Source organism: Trachurus japonicus, chromosome 21, assembly GCF_045865225.1.
Source record: "Trachurus japonicus isolate A0001 chromosome 21, Traja_1.0".
Taxonomy (NCBI): domain Eukaryota; kingdom Metazoa; phylum Chordata; class Actinopteri; order Carangiformes; family Carangidae; genus Trachurus; species Trachurus japonicus.
Genome location: NC_140927.1, coordinates 12,891,047 through 12,911,163, shown reverse-complemented (window position 1 = coordinate 12,911,163; position 20,117 = coordinate 12,891,047). Strand labels below are relative to the sequence as shown.

Sequence of the window (20,117 nt, the reverse complement as noted above, 5' to 3'; positions counted from 1 at the left end):
GCTTTATTGTACTAAAATTAAAACATGGCAAAAGATTTGCAGAGATATACTTTAACCCTAGCTGTTTATGGAATTATTTTTCATGCCATTAGTCGTATTACTCCTAATAACTAACTAGTTATTCTGGCCGCGCTAGAATGAACCACGGCTCACAGTCAGATTAAGTTTATTGTTTTCATACAGTGGAGTTCAGTGAACACACTCCGCTCCGTTTTTTTCCCTATACTGAATTGGGTCATAAAATCATAAAGTGAAGTGACATCCTCGAGGCTTCTGTAATTACACATTCTATATCCTATTTTATACACACACACACACACACACACACACACACACACACACACACACACACACACACACACACACACACACACACACCAAAAGCCAAGGATTAAATCATTAAGTGGCTGACAGTGTGAGGGGAGCAGACTTGGGTGCCTGTCATGTTTTATGCTGGAAGTATTGCAATAGATTTCAGACACACATACCTACAGTAAATGCTACTGAGCCGCCAAAGATGAAATCACTCAGTGTGCGTGCATGTGCGCGCGCGCGTGGGGTGAAAATGTACGTGCTTTCACTTTATGCCTCGTGCGTACTTAGATGCACATGCCGCGTAAGTCTGGTGCCGTGCACTTGTGCAACTGCATGCGCGTTTGTGCAGTGTGCGCGCGCGTGAGTGTCACTGAATATAATGAATATCGTTTTCATGTGCATGCAGTCCACCAGTCTATGGTCTTTATGGTTGGGGCTAACACACACTTTTCTCTGTGTGTGGGGTCTTCCTTGGCTTCACGCGCGCGAGCACACGCACACACACACACACACACACACACACACACACACACACACACACACACACACACACACACACACACACACACACACACACACAACACGCACACAGCTGCAGCATCAGTGAGGTTTAAAATAGTCTTATTGATTGTGTAGGGACACAGCAGGATCTGCCCCCTAGGTTATATTTTATTGTTCTCTGAGTTCAATAAGAGTGATGCTACCCCTTGTTCTCCCAGACAGCTGCTACATAACAGCCTCACTCTGTTTTTCTCTGCCACAGATTGAATGATTGAACTGATGTTTACTTTCTATTGTACTTTAGGCTCTCATATTGACTGGTCTGGGACCTCAGTGGCACAATAGCAGTTATGGTCTACCACAGCATGATAGCTCAGTGTGGAAAAACTGATAATAACTCTGAGAAAAGTGTCTCATTAAATGGCAAGGCATTCATGTTTTTTCACCACTTCTCCTGCTAATTTCTCACTGTGTTTTTTTTCTTCTTATCAAATTAACACCAGACTGTGTTCAGTGGTCCAGTAGCTTTATGAACTGAACTGAAGAGACTAAATTGCAGTGGCATGGATGAACAGTGTCTGTCTTAACCTTTCCATCATGTTCATGTTAAAATTTCATGAAGGTCAAAACTAATAAACATGAGCTTTTGTTTCCTCCTGCTAAGATACAGTATAGACTGTAAGTGTAAGCTTGGGACAAAACTCAACACCGTTTCTCAGGGGTGTTTTAGTGTAGTTTGATGCTTCTGAACACAGACAAGCACAACTCCAAAGATTGGGGATTTCACAGACAAAATTGGGCGAGATGTCAGCTGTTAGGAGAACAATAAAAACCAATCACCTTTCCCTTCTCGCCTGCGTGCCTTCTCTCACAGCAACATGTCAGACAATCCCCCACATCAACTCAACTGGGATTGCAGACAGTTATTAACAAAGCTCTATTCACTCACTGCCAAGTTTGAACAAACCTTTTTTTCCTTCCTCTTCCCATATTCTTTACTTTAATTTAGTTTTTTGGGCCATTTCCCCTTCCTTGTAAAAAAAAAGAAAGAAAAAAAAAGCAATATTTATTGTCGTGAACATTTGCAAATCTGATTTATTTATTATTTATCATTTATTATTCTTCAGCTGTTGTAGATTTTTCCTGAGCAGAGGATTGCTTTCATATTCAGTCAAATCTTGTTGCGCTCCAAATCCATGCATGAAAATTCATAAAGTAAAGTCACTCTTGGAAAATCAGACCATCATGTATGACCCACCCCCAAACGCATTTCAATTCTTTCAGGAACACATGTCAGAAAGCTGATGGTTGAGCTTCTCACTCGTATGCATTGCAAGACGCAAATGGATCCAGCAATAAAGTCAAAATAATAACTCAACTGTTTTACGCTGATTTGTGTGGATGGCTGATTAAAGTGCCTCATCTCACTGGTGCCACCCGCAGAGCGCTGACATTGCCATCACTGCCGTAGATGAAGGAGATATTCAGCAGCCGTGTGCTGTCAAAGAAAATCAATCAACCAGCCGATCCAGAGCCACAAAAAATGTTAACTCCGCACCTTTGACTCACAACTCTCTGTCTTTGCTTGTGTGTCATGTGAATGCTTATTATACAAGAGGAAAAACACTGTGCACACTGTCAGTTTCAGTATCTGTGTCTGTGCACAGTTTGAAACCGTTCTTTGAAAAAGAAAAATAGGCAATTCAAAATTATTTTTGCACTGGAGATGCATTGTCTTCTGTTCGTTCTTCTTATGTGTTCAGGGTTGTATAAATGCATTGTGATATAGTGTATATCAGATTTAACTTCATCGCTATTAGTGGAGTACACGCTGCCACATGTAAAGAGAGGTCTTTGCACGAAGGCCACCTGCCTGGAGAGAGGGAAATGCCTTTTGTCAAGGCCAGGCTTTTTCAAAGTCATTAAGATAATGACTGTCGAGTTGTGCTGTCTTTGAGCTTTATAGCCACCTGGTGAACAAGATCCACTTCATGTTTTACTCTTGAGGAAAATAACTCCTTTCAAATGTATGAATGATCAGGCAATTATGCCTCAGTGAGTGCTGTTTAATTTTGAAATGTGGTTTATATAAACTAGCTTTGGTATTAAAAGGACTGTGCTGGAAGTGCTGCGTGCAAAACATACCTTAAGGTTTCAGACAGACAGGTTGGATGTTTTGAGAGTCGGTTTGCAGACATCTGAAACTTGTTTGAGTCAAGGGCACCACACACCTTTTCTACACCCACACAGGTGTTCTAATTAATGTACTTTGTATAAAATCACAACATGAAAAAAATTACTTTCTTAGAGAAAAACATGGAAGAAACAGCTCCGTGTTGTGCGTTTAATGTGTGAGATATGGCATCCTGCGTAGTAGGAAATCACTGTACTATATTTACTTATTGACTGTCTGAAATATCCTGAAAGGTATTTTCTTTGCAAGGATAAATACCATTTTTTACAATCTGGACCTTATTTCTAGCATAAAATACGATAATTTACTCACCCGGATAATTTTGGTGTCAAGTCGTTCCGACGAAATTAGATCCAGCCGAGAGCCGCGTATATCCGTATAATGCGAGTACATGGGGCACGCAATGCAGCCTCTAAATAACACATACTCTGCTATTCCCTTCTGAGTCTGGGATGACCTGTTATCAACATCCGTGTCTGTAGGTTGACCTACTAACCTCTGACCTGGATGATGTCATCTCTGAGCGCTGCCCGGCTCATTCTGATCATAATCATTCCACTTTGGCATTCGGGTCCATTTTTAGCACAACTAGCCGGAGCTTTAGTGAGTCCAGGCTGCAGCGAGGAAGCCTGTTGAAGCTTAACTTCGTCCAGCTGCTCATTTTGTTCTGACAAGTCGTAAATACGCAGAAACGAACCGTAGCATTAGCGGTAGCAACAAGCCGTGCCGCACCGCGGTCAGAGATGACATCATCCAGGTCAGAGGTTAGTAGGTCAACCTACAGACGCCGGATGTTGATAACAGCTAACCCCGGACTCAGAGGGGAATAGCACTAGCGTATCATAACAAAATACTGGTGAAATGAACGAGTTTCGCGGTGGATAATGTGTTATTTAGAGGCTGCATTGCGCTGCCCTGTGTACTCGCAACGGATATACGCGGCTTTGGCTGGATCTAATTTCGTCGGAACGACTTGTAATGACACCAAAGTTATCTGGGTGAGTAATGATCTCTTTTTATGCTAGAAATAAAAAAAACGGTAATTATCCTTTAAAAGGATCATATGAGTTGATGTGCCATAAAAGCCCACACTTTTGTTTTCTCCCATGCATGTATCATACAGGATGATTTAAAGTTTATCTTATCAAACATTGTGGGCACTTCTTGCTTCAGCCTCATCAGTGGTGTCTCTGCAGGGCTTTGGCCTTGGAGACGAATTGAAAACGGCTGTTGTGATGTTACTTGAGGTGAACTGCAACATGTTACATCGAGCAACAGTACTTGACCTAGTGCAGAACAACTAATTCACATTTTATTGGCATGAATCCCCTTCACTAATCTCTCATTTAAAAACACTTTCAGCCTATATCACATCTAATCACACGTATTGGAATGCTGTCATTTATTATGTTGCTGAATATTTGATCTTGTGGAGTGTGAAGATGTGTTGAAAATCATGTCATGCCTGTCAGCTCCTGCCTCTTGCTGTGTATTTTTTTCCCCCTATTTCACAGCATATCATCTGCTGAGAGCCCAGTACTTTGTTTACCCTACTAAATGACAACACAAAGTTGTCGCTGAAATACTCACCAAAATCAATTTCCATAAGTCTCTGCTCATCAAATGCTGTTATTTGTCTTTTAACAAGACTTACTGTTTACCAGTGGCTGTGTAGAGTGCTTGCAAATGAAAAGCTTTTGTTTTGTTTTGGATTCAACTTTGCTTTTTGAACCACAGACATCTGAGAAAAAAGAAATACATTTCAGTTGCATACTTCATTAATCTTTCACTGCAAAAGAAAACTGTGTAGATTTTAAATACTTGGTTTACAGAAAGATTTACTCTCACACAAAACTTTAATATATCCATCCATTCAACGTTTATCATACTGTCAAAATCCATGTCATGTACCAAATCAACTACAATAATGAGCGTTTTAAGTGGCGTAGTGTACTATTTTTTCTAGTTAAACAAATCAAACAAGTCTTAGATTTAGGGCAGTCCAGTGCAAACTCATTACCCAAACCTAACTAAAAAAACACAAACCCTCAAAGAAGCAGCATCCTTTTGTAGTTTTACCTGCTCTACTTGAGCAAGGTGGCAACACCTGTATCTCTGTTTTCTGCTCCAAATTGAAATTTACATGAAGTAACAGCGGATGAGACTTCCTTTTGGGTCTGTTATTAGTGCGGTAGTTATTTTTGGGTGTTTGTGTGGCCTGCGAGGGCTGTAGGCCAGACAGGAGATGTCATCATTCTACTGGAGCTCCATATATTTATGAGTTGGCCAGCTCATGTTCTATTTTTATATCTAACCAGTGGAAGTCCCAGAGGACCCTCAGCTCCAGGCGGGGTCTGTGGGTGCTTGGCTGAAAGATGACTCTATGGAGAGAAAGAGAGAGGGAGAGAAATAGAAAGAGAGAGGATGGATGGATATGCCTCCTATGCAAGCAGTTTTAGTGTACAGTGGTAGGTATGCTGCTCAGGGCACCTATGCCTAAACGAAAATATGCACACACAGGCAAGCGAAAGTGCAAACACATGAGAATATATAGTTTAACGCATGGACTCATACACCCATTCACTTTTGGTCATTGGAAAAACTACATTTTTTATAATCAAAATGGATGGATATTGATTTTAAAAGTAGAAAGGCAGATTTTGGTTGAGGACTGGCTTTGTGAACTGTGTTCATGTCAGGTCACAGTGGTCACTGCAGTTCAAAACTGTCACCAGAAGTGCTTCATTTAAAAAAAAGCATCTTTCATCTTTTGCACAAATCAAGCACATCCTGACCTGAAATGACCTGTTTATTTGGTAAACACTTACTTTATGTCTGTGTGTTTAGTTTGTTTTTGCCCCCACCAATGTGACTGCCTGCCCTGCCCCTAATAGTTTCACCTGCTCCTTTATTGCACTGAAGTCTCTGTCAGTATGTTTATTTGTCTCTACCTTTAATCGATGTCTCTGCTGTTTCTAATGTTTCGTCTCCTGTGCCTTGGATCCATGTTCTTTTGGCCTCAGCCATTTGTAGCCTGTAAGTTATTTTAGTTCTTCAGATTTTTTGTGTTTTGACCTTCCGGTTTTCCAATGATACTCGCGGCTTCTTCTTTTTTTTCCCTCTCTATCATTTCTGGACTCAGCTTGTCTGTAAATTTTGGACATTTGTAGTAATATAAAGTTAAGGTTAAATATTACTCAACACACAGGAGACATCTGTGAGAGTTGACTGAGGTCTTGAGGGAGAAATTGGGATTGGGTGCCAAACTACTTGTCCACCTGTATTTGACTTGTGATATCGTGAATACAATAGCCTACTGTACCTAATGCCTGATAACCTATGATTGTCTTTGTGATATAGTTCATTGTACAAGTTCTACAAAGCTGGTTCAAACATTATAAAACTTTTTTTAGTCAAGATCAAACTATTTTCTTATCTCCTATGAAGATGGAAACACAATGTTTTGACCCAACAGCACAGTGTTCTCTGCTGGATACTTTCACACTGCCTACTAATGTACATCAGCTGTTCTTTATTTATGGCAAAGTGAGGTGTGAAACTGCTCACTGCAGTGAGCAACACAGCCAACTCACAGTAATTAGGCCATTCTCCAGGGACTGTGCTGCTCACCTGCCCACAGTAGCCTAATGGTGTCCATTAACACTAGAGGCAGTGCCAGCTAGTCCTCCAGCATGGCACTGGCACTGACATGGCACAGACCTGGCACAGGTGAGCAGAAAAAGACATAGAGACGCTGGAAAAGATCCAAAATGAGTCAACATTGAAACATGGAGGTTACCTTAAAACTAAGATATTTGGGTTGAGAGATGAAAAGGATCGGCATGAAGCCTTTCTGTCAGACTGGATTGTAATCAATAGAATAATCTGCAACGTTTTCATTAAAATCAATGTCTATTTTATCTCAGACTGATATAACATAACAGGACTCATTAATTAGGCCTACTTTATTTTCCAGTTCTAAAAAGGTTTTCCATATTAAATATGATCTGGTGTTAAAGACATGCTGTTGCTTTATTTTATCAAAATGCAAAGTGACTAAACCACGGTTACAACTAGTCAATCACTAAAACTTGTCTCACTCTCTCTTTTCTCTTTTTGTTGCTGCATATCTGTCTCTCTTTTTCTTTTCCTTTTGCTAAGGCAGTCTGAGGTTACCACTCCCCAGCTGTGTGCAGCTTATGGATTTTTACGAATGACATTTATAATGTTATACTGGAAATCGTAGAGAACCATATTTCTCTGTCCTTAAAAGAGTAGCTACTAGGCCTATTACGTATAGGCCAGGTTTCAGGAAGCACACATGCTATTAGGTTTTTGAATAAGTTGCCCTGGCTTACTCACAGGGAGTTCCCGCTCTATTACTGTAATGTGTCCTCCACTGCTCTTCTTACTTCTTCTTACATACTGTAGGCTATGTCAGTTAAGTTTTGGTTGGTGAGGCAATAGGAGCAGGGTGCAAAAATGCAATCCATGCAATTTACATTTAAACACAGCCACTGGACCAGACCAGATAGTAAAAGAATGGCTCAAGTAGCTATTATGATCTCACAAAGAATGATCATCCAACTTTGCAGTTCCCCTCAGATCCACATCATAGCTTGTTCCTCTGCCAAAGCTGGCACTTCTTAATTTTGATTTGTATCAATTTTATTATAATTCATTTAAACCTGCTGTAAACCTCTTTTCAGTAGGCTATCCCAAATTAATAAAAATATTTTTTTAGCAGCAACAGTGACATTAAATTGGGATTAGGCTACCCTTTTGAATATTGGGTTATGGTTAAATTGACCAGAGAAAATGGGGCTTAAAACTTTAACTCATTAACTTATTAAAAACTAAAAAAAAAAAAAAAAAGGGGGGGGGGGGTTGATTAGTCTTCGCGGTCTACGGTGGCTCTAAAGGCCATACCTTAGTTTGCGCCAGAATAGGTACACAGCACCTGAAGGGGACACAGCAGCGGGATGGCAGCAAACTGTACTGTAGGTGAAGCAACAGATTCCCTAGCATGTGGGATGTATCATGTATGGAGTTTTGCCTGTGTGGCGGGTCAGCAGTGACAACCTAACGCCAGTAGCCTATAGACGGTGCCACAGACTAAGTTAGTTTCAAATGAAAGGAAGAACAACCTAAGCGGCTCAAAGACAGACAGTAGCAGAGGGGTGAGTAAGTTACGCGTGCTACCTCCTAACAACATGTTGGAGCAGACATGTCCCTAACTGGAACTGCGACAGAAAGCATTTGTTGTAGCAATGCTCTGCACAACAATGCTAACGTTAGCTTGTCAAAGCTAACATAATGACAGCTCCAGAGGTGAGCTGGCTGCACGCAACCTTAGCAAGCTAAGTTACTGTCATTACTGTTCCGCCTGTATGGTGACTTTTTACATCAATTATTTTCACACTTTTACTGGGTCACTTTGTCAATCCTTGCACGTCAATTGTATGCAGCTGTGTGCGCATACTGTAGCCTGTTTGGCTCTCCATTTTTTCTTTTTTTTCTTTCTCGCTTGCTGAATTGGCTTCAACCACCAAAACTCAGTATAACATCCATATGTGGAAGCAGATAACAATTAATAGTTAATTACATTCTGTGAGTATTTATGGGAGGTTATAACAATGATAAATCATGTATTAATTTTGTGTCACCCAATGCAATGTTCAGTCTAACATTGCAACTTAGACTGTGCAGGCTTTTAAAGGATGCTTTGTACACCTTAAATGATATGATGAGAGTAAAGAATTAAAATAAATCACAAAGTAACTATTATTTATCTTGCTTGTGTTTTTGATGTATTGAAATATAGGCCTACGGTAGGCTACACTTGTCTGCTGTGCAACCACACCAGCACTGCAAAGCATCAACTTGTATTTTTCCCCCTGTTGCATTTCGTGGCTCTGACAAGGCCAGAGTGCCATATCCTGGATGGTTTTCTTAACTCTCTAAATAGCAGGTGTTGTGTTGTGTCGGTTGTGTCTAATCCGAGTTCTGTGGAAGACCAGGGAAAGTTGAGGGAGTATTCAGTTGTGTGTGACAGACACGTACACGGAGCACAATGAAAAGTTTGAAAACCTAACTGAACAGCTGAAAGACAATCTCTGGCTGGCTCTAAACTGTGAAACGAACAGATTTAAACATGGCCCTTTATCTTCTTGCCTTGATCTTGTCAGAGTACATTTATAGAGATACAAACATCAATTTTGTAATTTGCGAATGATAATATCACACCATTGAAACTACCTCCTTTGATGTACATTTAGTTGTATTAACTAACTGTCCCAGAGCAATCATGTTAATGGAGATTTATTCAGGAAGAATTGTCACTGATAGAGATTTGTGTTGGTGTAATGAGCCCCTCAAGGACTACTTGCAAAGCTCTAAGTGGACATTCATGACTGACTGACACTTAAGCCTCAGTCATCATCAAAGTAGAAAAATACCCCGAGATTTATCAGAAATCCGAATCTGTGTAAAACATGTGATTTTTGGCAAGGCATGTAAGATGTGAGGCAATGGTTGCTCAAGGGCAAGTTTGAAGACGAAATTTTTCGGCTGCTGATGAGCAGATTCTACAATGATGACTATGGGGGGGGGGGGTGACTGGCTTTAAAACAAGTCTCCTGAGTGTGTATTGTTTTTCTGCCAGCTCTCTCCCTGAATATCAATTATTTTCTTATACCTACTTCATGATGCAGTGGATCTACATGCAAGTAGGACATAACTGTATTGTTACATATAATGTACATTTGGCGCATTTGACAAGGTGACTGGATGGGCTCTATTTAATATTTATGGAGTTTCAAAATGGAACTCTGTTGCCTTTCTATTCCCTAATGTTGTCACAAGAGTAGGTAAACTTTTTTTTTAAATTCAGCTATGCTATTCTGGCGTCATTGAAGGTAAATTCAGCAAGCCGTATCTGCTCCTTTTCACTGTAAATCACTTGTTGCTGGGGGAAACACTTTCCTCCTGAATTATTAAATCGACTGTCCTTGAGAGCAAGACAAAATATTGTCAAGGATGGCAATATTTTCCAGGGTAAAATTGCATTGTGTTTTTTTTGTTTTTTTTAACACCACATGGAAGCTTAGAGTCAGTTGACAATTACAGTATCATGCTATGGCAAGATTAATATCACTGTATATTGAACTCTGGGGAGAAGCAATATCAGAGCTCCATTTAAGATACATGGAAAAACTGTCTTGATTAATATTTGGAAGAATGAACCACGTAATTGAACGGCACATAAAAAAGTGTTGAAGACAGAATTATCCCTGATTATAGCTCATGAACAGTCTCAGTCATAGGCTGAAGAGGAGCACATTGTTGTGAGTGAGATTGAAGGAAAGCTGTGGGTGGGAGCGAGGGATGGCAGGTAAGGGAATGGACTGTTGACAGCAATCTGACTGCAATCCATCAGTCCCTAAATTGTGTTGCAAGGAGCAAAAAATGTTGCTCTCACTGTATACCCTGCCATACACATAAATATTCATCCAAGAAACTCATTTCTGTTAATATAAGAAATGTCTAAATGAACACATTTATGACTGATATTTCAATTTCCAGGCTGAAAATAGGACTTTTTGTGTGTTGACAGATTGCTAATGGTTGTATTTTCCCTTCTCCTCCTTTTCCCATTTCAGTTGTGCTGCTGGATACGACGTCTGTGCTAGGAGAGCTTGGATGGAAGACGTATCCCATAAATGGGGTAAGAAGGGCAACTCTTCTCCTGATTATATTTCTCTTGGCCTTACTGTCCAGTGTTCAAATTATATGGCAATTGCTACATTAATTAGATCAATTAGTCTATTTTCTTTAGAGCTCTCTGTTGACGTGGGAACTGTATACTGTAACTTGTGGACAGATAATCAGTCAAACGAGTTGGAAGCTCCCCATTAAATGTTCTCTCACTCTCACTATTAATTATTGTCCCACTGGAGTCACTAGAGAGCTACAGAAAGCTGTCTGTCCAGGATAGAAATACAATTATATATGACATTTGATACCTGTATTTTTCTATTTGTCTGCACATAAATTTTACATCATTAAAATAACAACCATTGCAATTGGTTATATTGATCTAATCCAATGCCAAACCACTGCAGTAAGTTTCACATCAGCCAGGTCTTCATCTTTAAGAGTAAAACAAAGCTTCCATACCACAGAAAGTGAATGTTCGAGTCTCCATTTTAACTCCAGTTGCCTCTCAGTTGCTTGAGAAACATTGACTACATGAACTGCTCCATATTCTGTATTTTTGTCAGTGCCCTAAAAGGGGTATTTTCATTTTGCTCTGGCAGTAAGTGCCTCCAGTCCAGCTGAAAATCAGAGAAACAGCCAAACTGAAGGTGCCTTGGCATCATAAAATATAGATGTGCTGACAACAAATAACGTCCTCAGATCAAGACCTTCATGTTTTGATCTCTGTGCTGTCAGAGTACCTGAGGGACGGATTGAAAACGTCTTCTTGTTGTATGCAATAAGCTACACAGGCAGAAGTGGCTGACTTCCACTTCCTTGTTCATATTCACTGTGACAGGCTTGTCTCCCTATTAAGTATAACACAGTTCAATTCAATATAGACTTATTGTAGGGATGGGGAGGGTCTCTCCTTCTATGCTCATGCCACTCTGATTGCATTTGGTCTAGGCATGTGCACGGTTTCCTGGGTACTCGAGTACCCGAGTAGGCAATCTGCTAATCTGTTACGAATTATTACCCGGTTAACCTAGGATTTAAAAAATGGCATGTCTAACGTCTGATCAAACTACATAATCATGTCATGGTTCTGTTTCGGATCAATCATTTATGAGTCATTCTATTTTTATTAAAGTAATCGGTTACTCAAGTAAGACCAGGTTGGGTTACTTGGTTAGAAAACTACTCAAAATGCCCATGCTTAATTTGGTCCATGTTTGACTGTATTTCATCCCCATTTTCCTAGAATATAAGGGCTCCCCATCAGTGATTTCTTGTTGAGAAAATGCCTGGGGTGTTAAAAGTTCTTTCATATAGCACCTTTCAAAATGTCAAGTATAAAGTGCTTTGCTTAATGAGGTAACTGCTTGTATTTGAAGTTCTCACCTGTGTCATACCCTATCAGTTGGGATCTCTCATGACAGCTTTTTTGTCTTGATGTAATACAGTAGTGATTTACATATAAGCCGATAACCCTTGGAAACCAATTGACATTTTTTATTTTGTGTATGAAGTCTCCGGTGTCTCTAGACATCATACAATACTTTAGATTTTGATTTTCAATATCTAATTAATTGAGGATGGAAACATTTGGACATACAAAACAGTTGACAATAAATGGTAAAGCTTTTCCAAGTTATCCCAGTTATGGAATTTCAGGGCAGCTCATTGTTACAATATCACAATGAATAATGAAGTCACTGCCTTAACCAGCCACTGTAAAAGCTCAGGGCTCATTTTTTAATACTTTCACTGGCAGTTGATAAGAACTCAGAAAAAGGATAAAGATGGCACATTAGTTAGCTGAAAACAAACCTTGAAATTGGTACTTGATCTGAGTTTGACATTATTAATAATGACTTTATTAAAAATAAATGTTATCATATGAAAGATCCGTGAAGAAAAAAAAAAAAAAGATTGACCAAGAGATAGGCTAATAAAGATCACAAAAATAAAATCAGCTGATGTCTGTGGTATAGGTGACAGTAAGTGGATTGAGGTTGTGTTTCAGTCAGCTGTATCATAAATTTCTTTTATTTTTCAAACTGATGTGTTTCTGCATCCTCCTACTATCTGTGCTCTCTGTGGGTTTTGACTTTAAATGATCCTCAGCTGGAGGATCCCTTAGGTCCTCCCCCCTTCTCTGTCTCTCTATCTCTTTCTGCGCGGCCCTCTGTGGCCCATATCAGGGTTATGGAGGTGATTACATCATGTAGGTCGTGGTGACAGCCGCCCACAGCGTTGAGGAAGAGGAGAGAGGGAGGCTGCTGCCTCCATGATTAAGCTGTCAGGCCTCTCCCCTCCTCACTCATCCACTATCCTCCGATTTACCATTAATATTTAAGGCATCGAGGTGAGAGGGCCTGAGGGAAGGTGTGAAGATCTGGGGAGGTAAAATAGTTTAAATCCCCCTCACTACCTGGGAGCCAGCAAGAGGAAGTCAATCCCCGCCATATTAGACACAGCCTGGTATCAGGCCGATACAGCAGCTCCCCATGTAGCTGCCTATCAGAGTCGCACACTAGTTGTGGATATAAACTCCTGCCTGTCTGTCAGTCCTGCCTAGTGCACACCTTCAAATAATTTTGTATGCAGTTACTCCTCCAACATGATTACCTGATGATGAATCTGGCAGGAATGTAGCTGGTTGTATATGCAATTGAAGTTCAAGTGGAAATTGAGTTGTGTTTTTTAAATATATATATTTTATTAAAAGCCAGTAAACACCTTGTAACCAGGCTACAATGTGTAGATTAATAGTAGGGGAGGGTTAACTACATGGTCTGCCAGCACTGTTGCAGGACACTATATTTCCATGGGAACTGTATCCCAATATACGCCTCACATCTGTGTGGTCACTTGAACAACATGGGTCTCAGGGTTGTTTTGGCCATCAACATGACCAGTAATAACATGGCAAGCAGGAATGAGTTAGTTCCATGCAGCTATTGCTCTTCTAACAGCATCAAAAATTATGTCATCACCTTTTCTTGATCAAGTAGCAACCACGTACCTGCTTCTATTAGAATGTAAATGAAGCTGAATACAGCCTCCATGACAGCACTCTGGTGGCTGAGTGGGCTGCTCTGCAATTGCCACCTCGCTGATCTTTCAGCTAATCCTAAAATGGACAAAGATGAGGGGCTGCTTGAGGAGCCCAGACTTTGGTGAATGCTGGTTTGGGGCAACAGTGCGCTCACTCAGCTGTCACTCAACGAGGCACATCCTCAACCATGCAGAATATTTTTGGTACTGTACCAGGTTGTAAATATGATTATTTATCGGGTAAAGTTAGACATTTCAACATGGGGGCTGGGGATTTAGTCGTTTTTGGAGCCACACTCAAGCGGAAGAAGAAGAAGTGCAGTTTTTTAATACTTATGTGTTGGCTTTGTTTTTTAGACATGGAGGCTGCTGCTTGTTTTCTACCAATTACATTAAGGACAAGTCACCCAGTGTGATGGTTCAAAGAGGAGGAAAGGTGAGGCAGTTAGGTGGAGAATGAAAAATTATTATTAAGGCCATTGTCACAAATGCAGATAAATGCTACAAAATAAGCCACATGCCAGTAAGGGACCAGGTTAGTCAATCTAAATGGCTTTCAGCAGTGTCACGCATTGGCCAATGAGCTAAATGTTTTATGTTTCTTGCATCTTTGTCAAGGAATTCTTTTTTAATAATGCAAATATAAGACATTTAATTAAGTAGTTGAAAATAGCAAACCCTAACAATAGACATTATAGTAATTTGTGACAGCTTTCATCCTAGATGCATAATTAGTCTTTTGCCTGTGATATCCAGAAAAAGAGGTTGGCTATATGAACAGTGTGGTGGTTTTTGTCAAGATAAAGGCGATGGCAGCAGATTCTTGGCCTGAAATATAGTTACAGTATGACAGAGGACAGATGATAAGTAGGATTACAATATGCACCTGCCCCTTCCACCTCTCTCAGTATCCTTGAACAGGTCTCTCACTTGGCTCCTGTTCAGCTATCTTATGACCCTCTTGGGAGGCTCCTTTGTTTCACACACACACACACACACACACGCACACACACACACACACACACACACACACACACACACACACACACACACACACACACACACACACACACACACACACACACACACACACACTGATATAGCATTCCACTGCTGTAACTCAAACTTGTGAGATATAGTTGTTCACGTACACCCACCAAAATTGAAGCACAATATGATATTTCTTGGGAGAAAGTTAACACATAAAAGTTTACCACAGTCCTCTTCTTCACAACACTGTCTTACTACACATGGCCTTTTTATTGACACATCTTAACTCTTGCTACATCTTCTCTGTTCTGTGACTTCCAATGCTCATCTCAATTTTAGAGATGTTCTGTTGTGGTAGATGGTACAGACATCTGTCTGTCTGTCCAGGTAGTGAAATGGCAACACAGAGCTGTAAATTCCTGGCAATGGGCACATAATGTATGTGATTATCACTGGGAATACTTTTAATTATAGAAAGACGGAGACACTTCAATCAATTAATTGATTGGGCTTGGACTCCCCATCCCTGGAATGCATTTCCCTGTAGGTTTGCATTCAAGGCATCTCCAGCTCAGTGGAAAGCTGTAAACAGATGTTTACACACTGTAAACACAACCATACGTCTTGGTCATGCCCTGCCTTCAGTGCAAGGTGCCCTTTGATTATTTTATACCTGCTCTCCCTGGAAAGTAAATAGACCTGTTTCAATCAGCCTGCAAGGGAAACCATGCAAGAAGGGCTGTTGTTATGTTTATTAATGATTTAACTGAATGTGGGAATATCCTCCCAGTTAGAAAAGACATTCACCCTCAAAGGTTTCACTCGTTAGATTTGTGCATATTGAACAAGAATCGATCTGTACCACATCTTTCAAGGACTTCAAGGTCTGCAAACTTTTCCCTTTAGCAGAAGATAATTGTGTGTTTGAGAATGCCAAAGGCAAACAGATACTTTAAAAGAAAAGATGCTGGGAGGTTTGTTTTTTCATGAGGGAAAGATTTGTGTCTCTATTCTCAGTCTTTCCCTCCATGTTCTGAGATGTGGAATAGTGATGATGAACAGGGTGTCAGAGGGGTGAATGAGAGGGAGAGAGACGGAGGGAGGAGAAGGGAAAGAGGGTTGAATTGGCGTCTGCATGCAGCCACAATAAGCTCCACTCGGAATGGGCAGACACACTGCTGAAATATGCATGAGTCATTTCCCAGTGGTGGGTGGTTGAGGGGGGTGTGGGGTAGGGGTGAAGCAAAGGGAGACGCACATAGTTATTAAATTACATGAAACAGCTTTAAGGGATTAAGAATTCCTAATGTTGTCTTTTTTGCTTTCACTCATTGACACTATAATGACAACCGAGAGCAAGCCGGCCTGACAAAGATGAAGATATTTGATATTTACCAATAGGGTAACTAAAGGTGAGGGAAGAATCCTATTTTTATCTATTATCAGGTTCCAAGCAGCCAATAAGTCACATCTACTGGGGGCGTAAACACAGTGTTACGTAAGTACAGCGCCAGCACATTGGTTTACTGCTGCTGGAACTCTGCTCAGTCAAATATTAGGCTGCGCAACCTCGATAACTCACAATTGTTTAGCTCAGAGCAAGACATTTGTCTCAGAGTGTGTGTAGACAGGTGCATTTGTAAAGAATCCAGCAAATGTGCATTAATTTGCTGCTGCAAACATCTCCAACAAATTTGCTACTTACTACTGCAGTGCAGCAATGTTTTTGACCTGTTTTCAGCAGGAAGTGACAAATTGGCTCAGTGACAGGATGGAGGAGTCACAAAGTATTCGGAAAAAGACTATCACATTGTTTTGTGGAATTTGTTGACAGTAGGAAAATACAGAAGAATACAAGATGTCTTTATTAGGGTCCAGAGTTAAAAATCCCGACTGGTGCCTTCAATTACAGCTTCAGTACAAAAGTGTCAGTATCGGCCTTTAAAGACCCCACTTTTACCCATTCAGCTTTGGATGCCAAATTGTTTGTGTAGCTCCATCATGCAGCATCCCACTGTGCTATTTTGTGATAGTGCACCATGATAACACCCAGCTTTTGTTGTTATTCCCAGATACAACAAGAGTTAGCTCTGGCAGGCTCTAATCGACAAAAAGTCCTCAGAACAAATCGGTCTGTCAGTTTTGAGAAAAGTTTTCAGAGGATTGCTGTCAGATTTAGCCTTTGTGTTTGGAGGACGGCAGTGACAGACAGAATTGAAATGAGAGAAAAATTGAGAAAAAAGACATATAGAAATAGATGGGTGGCCATGTCAGCGAGTGATTGGATAGAATTTGTGAGAGTGAAAATGAATAAAATGACTAGCACGAATTCAAGTGCTCACACCCTGAGGAAGGCATTTGCCAACCCTCTCAAGCCTCCTTTCTCTCCCCCAATACTAATCCCTAATCTTTTTATTGCAATATTTAACCACAGTAATTGATTGCAACTACATGACCTAAGGCTTATCTCAAAGCACTTCCTCCATCGCTAATACTATTAGCGTTGACAGTGAGACTGAACAACAGAGTGGAGGAGGAGAGAGAGGAAAATCTGTATGTCAGTGTCCTTCATAGCTCAGATAAACTTCTCTAAGGCGTGCTGCTGAGTGATGGCCGGCAGTGCTGTGAGAGAGAGGAAAAAAAGGGAATAAGCCAGAATCACTCAACTTCTCCCCATGGAGGCTCTAATATAAAAAAGGTATGATGATTTAGCACACCAGTGTTCGGCTCAGGGACCTCTGCCATAACCGGGCTTAAGCAGTGCCGGGGGATTCCTTAATTGGCTTGTTTCTTGTCAGGGACACACCGAGGCCGATATCTAATGCGCTCCCACTCGGCATCTCGCTGACAGCAGAACATATCCTGACAGCTTTTTGGGCTAACCCTCACCGTGTGAGGAATGCAGTGAAGCTGAGTTAGAGAAAGAGCAGGAGGAAACTAACGGATGGATGCAAATTTAAAAGAAAATTTAAAAAAAACACAGAGGGAAGGAAGAGTGAGGAGGTTATTAGCACCCAGCTGAACACAGGGGCTGAATACATAAATATGATAAGGATTGGCAACTAAGAAAACAGAATATGTGGTTTCTGTGAGACAGATAGAGTTTAGACACATGCTTATTTTCATGAGTGAAAAGCTCTGGACATCTTTGTTTCATGTGGTCATGTTTCAAATGCAAAACGGCAAATAGTGTGGTCTAAGTAAGAACACTTATCAACAAGGTTTCTAGAAAAAAATACTTTGATTAAAAAAACACAACAGTGGCAACATTCAATTTTAATAGCCTTTCAATACATTTGCAGACCGTGTTAGAAGTATTTAAGGTTAGGTTATTTTTTGACACAACCCAGCTGGGAGTAGACTAGTGAAGAAGAGACATTACATGTTGCTTGGAAATGAAAATCAGGTTGATGTCCAAACCTAACATTGCCCACCTGACTTTGTGACATTTGACTTTTCATATGTAAGAGATAAAACATGAGACGTTTGAACTGTAGTTACAGTGGCCTTAGAAGTTGTCTTGATATTGAATTTATTGAATCACAACCTAAATTCAACCAAATATCAACATTTAATTGAAGACATCGATGTACCTGAAAGGAAAGCTCACAAGCAGCATGTTGGCTGAGAGTTGTCAGTTACCACCATCATTTGTCGTGCAGTGCTATGTCGTGCTGCTATTTGACTATACAGTAAAAGAGTGGGAAACTAAATGCAAAAAAGCCATGGTTATTGCCAGAGCTGTGTTCTGATAACACTGTGCATGGTTGGGTTCTGATCGATGGCTCCATTTTAAGATTCTGTTTACGTCTGATAAAATGCCCATACATGCAATGTACAAAAAAAGTAGCAGGTTTCTTTTTGCTGACACTGAACTTCACCTTTGCCGACTGAAATGATAAATGAAGCCAGTGGCAGATTGTATCAGCTGTGGTTAAGTAACCTCACTGCAGTTCAGCTTGCCTCACGTAGTTAGTATGCTTTCTTTAAGTCAGTGTCAGATAGAGATCACTTATTAATTAGAGAAACACCACTCCACCTCTTTGTGCTTTTGCGTGTCGTGGCAAGTGGATCAAGAATGTCTGTGGTGAAATGATAAGATGATCACTGTACCACAATTCTGTATTTCAAGTCAAGTCAATATTTATAAAGCTCAATATCACATATAAGGTTTAATCAGCATGTCAGCTCATCTCTGTTGACAGTTGACACATTTTGTACTTGCATTCAACCTTCCACTCACCCATCTCAGAAATGTTCACACGTATTTGAAATTTTCAAGTTAAACTTTCATACACATTATATCAATATTTGAAGTTTCTTTGCATAAAGGTATATTGTGTAGGAATTGCTCCCATCTAGCGTAGCGGTCGTATATCGCAAGCAACTCAATAGTATTTTTCATGCTGCATTCACGTGAAATTGGGCAGGCGACAGCCACTGCATGTAACGGCATAAACAAGCCTCTATGTTAACAACTGGTCCGTCAGCACGAGGCAAAACAATACATGTGACCAGGGTCCAAAACTAACACTCGCCACTCGCCAATTACGGGTAGATTTTGTCTCTGGCTGGTAAATTTTTAAGACCACTCGCCACTCTGGCGAGTTATTTTTTACAGATCAAAATTTCATTTTTTCGTTACTGGTGGAGAACGATGCTGGTATGTTGTTTCCTGACAGAGTAATGTGTCTTTCCAGCAGAGACGATCTTTGGTCAGGTGAGCGCGTCAGGCCGTCATTCACAGCATCGAGGTGGATAACTGTTGTTACTGTCGTACCCGTTTGTGTGGTTTAGCGCGCCCGGTAAAAAATGCTCTCATTGCTTATAGGGCCGTGATCAGCTCCGGTGACCGCTACGCTGACTGTTTATACCCCCGTATTAATTAAAACCAGACGCGGCCCGACACACGGTGCTGAAGCACGGACCAGCGCGGTCCAACTTTTAATTCTCGGTCCGGACTCCGAACCCGCGCGTCTGATTGGGTTGGTTGGACACATGTCAATCGCTCTGGTCGGACCTCACCGCTGACAACATGTGTGTGGGCGCGCCTGTTTGTTTGTGTGCGCGCGTGTGTGTGTGAGAGAGAGAGAGAGAATCAACACTACATTACCCCCCACACACACACTCTGAGAGCAGACAGGAAAGACAGTAGAGCAGTGTTTTTCAACCATAGGATCAGGACCCCATGTGGGGTCGCCTGGAATTCAGATGGGGTCGCCTTAAATGTCTAGTAATTGAAAAAAATAAATTACTGATAAAATATTTTTTAAACTAATTATTATTCTTTAAAAAAAATACGATTAAAAACACCACACACAATCCTAAACAACTGTAAGAGAGAGAGAGATTTTTG

General features: G+C 40.7%; 1 protein-coding gene across 1 annotated transcript in view; it reads left to right on the top strand.

Annotated features, from left to right (window-relative positions):
* The window catches only part of LOC146964853 (ephrin type-A receptor 6-like), a 173,454-nt gene that overhangs the window by 931 nt on the left and 152,406 nt on the right, over window positions 1–20,117 (top strand). The window contains exon 2 of the mRNA XM_085764227.1: window positions 10,672–10,736. Coding sequence (XP_085620353.1) covers window positions 10,672–10,736 — 65 coding nt within the window. The remainder of the gene's footprint in view (window positions 1–10,671; window positions 10,737–20,117) is intronic.